The 6,899-nt window shown below is 36.9% G+C and overlaps 1 protein-coding gene across 1 annotated transcript in view; it reads right to left on the bottom strand.

The window, feature by feature from the left end:
* Positions 1 to 3,745: 3,745 nt before the first annotated feature.
* LOC117523870 (adhesion G-protein coupled receptor G5-like) overlaps positions 3,746 to 6,899 on the bottom strand; it is a 98,884-nt gene continuing 95,730 nt past the window's right edge. The window contains exon 15 of the mRNA XM_034185487.1: positions 3,746 to 6,382. Coding sequence (XP_034041378.1) covers positions 6,255 to 6,382 — 128 coding nt within the window. The 3' untranslated portion in view covers positions 3,746 to 6,254. The remainder of the gene's footprint in view (positions 6,383 to 6,899) is intronic.

Raw genomic sequence — 6,899 nt, 5'->3', positions numbered from 1 at the left:
ATGTTTTGGTGAAAGAAACTTTTGTATTTCTTCATAATTGATGTAAATAAAGTCCAAGACATATTCAGTGAGTTGGAAATGTTCATGCTTCCATCCCCTGACTTGTCTGAAGAAAAGTGGCAATAAAACTGATTATTATTTACAGATATTGTCGAGTTTTAGCGATTTGCTTTCAGTTTGAGTTTGAGGAAGATAATTTTAGAAATTTTTATTCTTTATATTTTTATTTCTTGTATTTGAAATGGCATAAACAAATTAAAATGTGTGAATTACCAAGTGTTCCAATACTTTTGGACGGCAGAGTATCCAAACCTTATGATGAGTGCAAAATGAGTGTGGTATTACTACTGTTTTGTTTAAGAATGTTTAATTTTCACTGTTGCTGCAATTTGTGTGAAATCATAGTCATATTGTATATCATATTGCTATGACAGTATTGAGATACAATAATTAGGCCATATTGTACAGCCCTACTGTCAACTAGCTGAAAACTTTGAATATTAATTTCCATCTACATCAAAAAATTGCTTAAAGTGGCAGGGGGTTAAGAGGGCTGTAATTAGGGACATCACTAAATTCATCACTAACTTCAAATCAGATTTATTTACTTAATTTCTTAAACTTTATTTCAATGCTGTCTTTCAGCGTCTCATGAGGAACAAAATGTGTCCATAATAAAACTATTTAATCATTGTTCATATACTCAAAATGTCAGTAAACTGTTCATTTCTTTGTATATGTGTAAATATTCCTGCCGTGGGTTTTTATTGTGTTCAGGTGGAAACACTGTTGGTCAATTGTATCGTAGAAGTTATGATTTTTAGATTTGAGACTGATCAATGATTATTGTACCTATGTAAGTACCTAAGTACCTATGCTTTAAATAGGTGGTGCCCTATAATTTCAAAGTTATTAAATATCATTAGAATTAAATATTGCTTTACTAATGTAGTGGCAGCACGGTGGCTTTGTGGTTAGCAATGTTGCCTCACAACGAGAAGGTCATGGGTTCAATTCCTGCCTGTGGCCTTTCTAGGAGTTTGCATGTTCTCCCCGTATTTGCGTGGGTTTCCTCCGGTGCTCCGGTTTCCTCCCACATCCAAAGACTTGCGAGTTAGATGGACTGGAATCTTTAATTGTCCGTAGGTGTGCGAGTGGGTATGAATGTGTTTGTTTGTCTGTTTGTGGCCCTGTGACAGACTGGCATCCTGTCCTGGGTGTACCCCACCTCATGCTCTATAGGCAGGCTCTCCTTTTTACAATTTTTTTTTTTTTCTGAGAGTGGGCAGTTTGTTTTCTCCGGTGACATTCAAACCCGTTCTTAAACCTTGTCTGTCTGCTTTCAAAGGCTGCCTGCCTCGTTTTTGCTGATGGTCCGTGGACCGCACGGCAGGAGAGCACCTGTCCTGTGGTTCCTGCCACACACTAGAGGTGGGCGGATCGATCCTAATATTGATAATATCGATACCAACACTGGTATTGATATTGAACGATCTTCGTGTAAAAAGATCGATACTCAAGCTTTTTTCTCTCCTGCACACATTGACTGCTGCGCACGCAGATTCATCAAAGTTTACTCTCTGTCTGTAAGAGCAGCGCTGTGCTGTGTCACACAACATGGAGCAGCGCACCCTTGTATTGTGGTTTGTCAGCCCTCTACCTCAAGAGATTTTGTTTTAAGTTGTGTTGAGTGATATTTTTTTAAAACAAAAATGTTGCTTGTTATAATAAAGTATTTTGTTGTCACATACAATGTTTGACAAAATTCTCTCCTAGGTCTTTTGGATCCTTTTGATCTATGAAGGTTAAATATGAAAAAGTATCGGTATTGGTATCAGTATTGATATTGGCGATACTGGGCCTGTATTTACGTGGTATCGGATCAATACCAAAATTCCTGGTATTGCCCACCTCTAACACACACGGAGAGGATTCGGCTGCACCCAACTCGGGATGCAGTTGAATCCTTTCTGTGTGTGGCAGGACATTTCACACAATTCAGAAAAATGTGCAGTAATTATAGACCTGTATTTATAATATTATGAATGTGTGTTATTTGGAAGAAAGTCGAGGTGTATAACTGACTTTAGCCCATGAATCACCCCCGCCTTGTCCCTTCCATTACAAAGAGGTGAACCCTCCCTGTTTCTTTCACCTTCTCACTGCTTCTGTGAACTCTGAGAGCAAGCAGGGCGCCTGCAGCTGCCTGCAGGGAGCGCCAACTTTCTAATTCCACACAGTGACAAGAAAACCATTTTGCGGTGAAGATTATTATTATTTTTGTTTTTCCGTACGGCCCATACTAAAAACCACCACTGCATTACATTCATTGTAAATTCAAGCATAAGTCATTATTATTGTCATAGCTGTAAAAAAAAAAAAAAAGATTGCAGAAAATATATTACAGATGGCAAAACCTGGTGGCAGTAGCGCCACCTACACCTACAAGGTGAAGATCTTGCCATTATATTAATTGTAAATTCAAATAACAGTTAGTGTAATTACTGTATTCTCTGAAAAAATGAAACACTTGATTTGCAAACAGAATCATACAGGAATTTATCTTGCATGACGCCGCAGACCAAGGAAGATTGACAGTCATCTTATGTTTCTTCCATTTTCAAATATTTATGCCAACAGTTGTCTTCTCATCAAGGTGCTTGCCTGTTGTCCTGTAGTCCATCCCAGCTTTGTGCAGGTCTACAGTTTTGCCCCCAGAGTCCTCAGACAGCTCTTTGGTCTTGGCCATGGTGGACAGGTTGGAATGTGATTGATTGAGTGTGTGAACATGTGTCTTTAATACAGGTACCGAGTTCAAACAGGTGCAATTAATACAGGTAAAGAGTGCAGAATAGGAGGGCTTCTTAAAGAAAAACTAACAGGTCTGTGAGAGCCAGAATTCTTGCTGGTTGGTAGGTGATCAAATACTTATTTCATGCAATAAAATGCAAATTAATTATTTAAAATTCATACCATGTGATTTTCTGGATTTTTGTTTAGATTCTGTTTCTCACAGTTGAAGTGTATCTGTGATAAAGTTACAGACCTCTACATTCTTTGTAGGTGAGAAACTTGCAAAATTGACAGTGGATCAAATACTTTTTCCCCACTGTATGGAGGTGGGTTCTTGAATTGCCCAAGTGACATCACATTTGTCAAAGGCATTACTGGGTCAAAATTTAAGTTTTTGCGCCAAAGCTGGTACACATACACACACAAAAGTGTATTCCAGAACTGCCAGCAAAACCAAAATTGACAAGGGTCAATCATTGGATGACCAAGGTCATGTCTGCCTGTTTGTTAGCAGATTTCCACTAAATTTGGTTTGTCAATGAATGTCGATTATTTTGGCAAAGGTGAAGGTCAAGGGCTTTATTTTTCAACCTGATTTGGACTAAATCTGGCCAAATTTCCATGGCAACGTCAGCCAAAGGGCAATAATTGGGTGAATGTCATGACTGGGGTCAAATGTCAGATTGCTGTAGTCATGAGTGTCTTCGTGCTCACTGATGCTATTTGTTAAAACAGACCAGTTCCTGCACAAATCCAACTGCGAAAGAAGTTGACAGACCAAATCAAGAAACTTGGTCTACTTTTGAAAAATACCATCATTATATTCTGCTCTCAGACTAACTCATGAGTCTCTCAATGTGACCCATTAAAGTAGTAAATAATCAGTTTGTCCACAATACAATAATGAAAACTGTTCAGACACACCATTTTAATTAAGTAACGAGACCAGCCATTAGCTTTATGTATTTTATTAAAGCTCATGAATGATGTTTGGCTCATGAATCATATGTACATCCACAGATATATCAAATATACACAATAATTTAAGTGACTGTTTTTATCAAAAAAAATGCAGCCATCACGGTACATAGCCGGATGTTCTTACATTCCAAAGTAAAGGTTTGTTCAACTTCTCGAATAACATGCAGTGGACCACTTCAAGACATTTTGGTCGATATTCAACATTCAAGCATGATTTTTATTTAATTATTTATTTTATTTCCCAACCTTTTTTGCTGAATATCTAAAAATGCACTGGAAAGTCAAATTCATTCTGGGGCCAGAAGATAAAGACAACATTCAAGCGTGTTTTTTTTAAAATTTATTTATTTATTTTCCCAATGTAAACAGTTTTTTTGCGGAAAATCTAAAAACGCACTAGAAAGTCAAATTCATTCTGGGGCCAGAAGATAAAGACAACATTCAAGCGTGTTTTTTTTAATTTATTTATTTATTTTCCCAATGTAAACATTTTTTTTTGTGGAAAATCTAAAAACGCACTAGAAAGTCAAATTCATTCTGGGGCCAGACGATAAAGACAACATTCAAGCATGATTTTTATTTATTTATTTATTTTATCTCCCAACGTCAACTGTTTTTTGCAGAATATCTAAAAACACACTGGAAAGTCAAACTCATTCTGGGGCCAGAAGATAAAGACAACATTGAAGCATGTTTATTTATTTATTTTATTTTATTTTATTTCCCAACCTAAACTGTTTTTTGGCGGAAAATCTATAAACGCACTAGAAAGTCAAATTCATTCTGGGGCCAGAAGATAAAAACAACATTCAAGCATGATTTTTATTTATTTATTTATTTTATTTCCCAATGTAAACTGTTTTTGCGGAAAATCTAAAGCCAGAAGATAAAGACAACATGTGGCTATTATTTTACAATACATACAGACATGAAGGATTAACAATAGCACCCCTTTACACCCACAGCAGTATCTACATTATTTAAGAAAAAAAATCTAAAGTGCTACTTAAAAATTCTGAAATCAGCTATAAAATAGCAACAACAACAAAAAAAACACCTTACACAGTACAATAAAAAAAGCTTATTTAAAGGTTAAAAAAGACAGCATTTTGTTTCTTTCCACTGAATATAAAATTGTACAGTGTCGTAACCTACAATAATTTTTACTCCCGTGTATGTATCCCTGTATGAAAATGAAGCTTATAATCATCCACAGCTAGCTAACTAACAAATAAACATTTCAAACAGAATTGTTTCCCTTCTATATAACTAGACTTTGTCTAGGCTGTTTTGCAAATTCTGGCTCCAGGCCTGTGCTACGAGTTCCTGAGAGATTTCTTACCCACTAACACTTTTGATCGTCACTAAAGTTGCAATTCGAGGATATGGTAATCTGCTGTGACAAAAGTGGATGTTGATTAAAACTCATCCAACGCAATGTAAAAATAGAACCAAACTGCATCCGTGTGATTTAAACATGAGCAATACTTTGTTTCCTGAAGACAATGGACACAACCAACAATTGAACATAAACTCACCAGACAACCTTTCACTAACGTCTACTTTGTAAATAGCAGTGTGCGCAGTGCTCACACCAGATCGCATGCTGCATTCAGATGATGGCTGTATATGATGACTGAACAGCATCCATGCACTGTGACAGTACCTGCAGTCAAAAGTTAAAAATTGTATACTTTTTTGTTGTTTTATCAGCAACAATGTGGAAAGACGCAAAGGACACGGGCTATTTAAGTGCAGAGACACCCGTTTTTAAATTGGTTAAACAGGAACAATTAAAGTGATTCACAGAAAGAAATTAAGCTGTGGTGTTGCTAAAAGTTGACTTTTTAAGCAACCCTCAGAGGTAGAGCATCCTTTTTAATATGACATTGTGCAAAATGCTAAAACTCTGTTGTATATTTCAATTAAGTAAATTATTGTCTGTCTCTTTAACACTGAAAACTGACTTTTCAAGTCATTATCTATCGAAGGTTTGGATGACTTTGCGAAAGGTATCATGGGTTTTCTGCAGTCAAGATGCGAATGCAGCATTCAAAGGTTTTTGTTTTGTATGTCATGCTTAATACACACAATGCAATGTAATAAGAGGTAAAAGTAATTTTTTTAGTTTGAAAAGGGGGGGAATTAGTACCTCTTTCCAACAACAAAGTCCTGGTTACTCTCAGCGCAAGGTTCTTAAAAAACTGTTCTAGTCCAGGTGTTGTCCAGGGCTAAAGGTGTCACAAAAGACCCTTTGGGGTGATGTCGAACATTTTATCATCAAATATGGGTAAAACCAAAGCAAGGGGGTACGTTAGACAAAGAAATGCATTTCTTAGTCACTTTCATGTGGAATCACTTGTTCATGTTGCAGTTCTATTGTCATATTCAGCTGGTGAGTTGGAAGTATTCTCAACGGAAAAACGTGACTGATGCAGCCTCGATTCATTTGTTTAATGCTCCATACTTGTGTTGTCCAGCTAATGCTTCTCTTGGGGCTGAAGCATGTGCTGTCTGGTGGATCCGGTGCTGCTGCTACCTGAAGAGTTACGACCAGACCGCTTCCTCATCCTGTCCAATATGTAGAACCGCAGCATCAACAGGAAACCTGGGGGGGTTACCAATAAATGATAGTTTAGTTTAAAAAATGGTGAATATTTTAAAAAGTACACAATTCATTTTCTATAGGCTGAGGAGACTTTTTCATCCAACAAACATCTAAACTATCCCACAGTGCAAAACCCGACAATGTTTAATTCAGAATAAGCAAATCCTCATGAAAATTTGTACACAAATGGTTATTTTTCCTTGATAAATTACTTAAAAGACGAGTTCACTTCTTCACACCTCTGGTCATAATAAATATAATTTGACACATTTGTCTGTCTGTCTGTTCCCCTACTCCTTCCAGGTCCTTTGACTGATTTCCACTAGCACTGGTATGTGGATGAAGATTCAGCATGGAATTGCCCTTATAGAGTTTGTTTTGGCAAAGGTCAAGGTCATTCGAGTTAAAGGTCAAAATTATGATTCCCCGTCCTCTTCATGCTGGTGTCTAGCAACCTGCCACACATGTACATGTGTTCTGGTATTGACCCCGGGGAAGATTAAAGTTACCAAAGTTC

Source organism: Thalassophryne amazonica, chromosome 2 (genome assembly GCF_902500255.1).
Source record: "Thalassophryne amazonica chromosome 2, fThaAma1.1, whole genome shotgun sequence".
Classification (NCBI taxonomy): domain Eukaryota; kingdom Metazoa; phylum Chordata; class Actinopteri; order Batrachoidiformes; family Batrachoididae; genus Thalassophryne; species Thalassophryne amazonica.
This window is presented reverse-complemented; position numbering and strand designations above follow the sequence as displayed.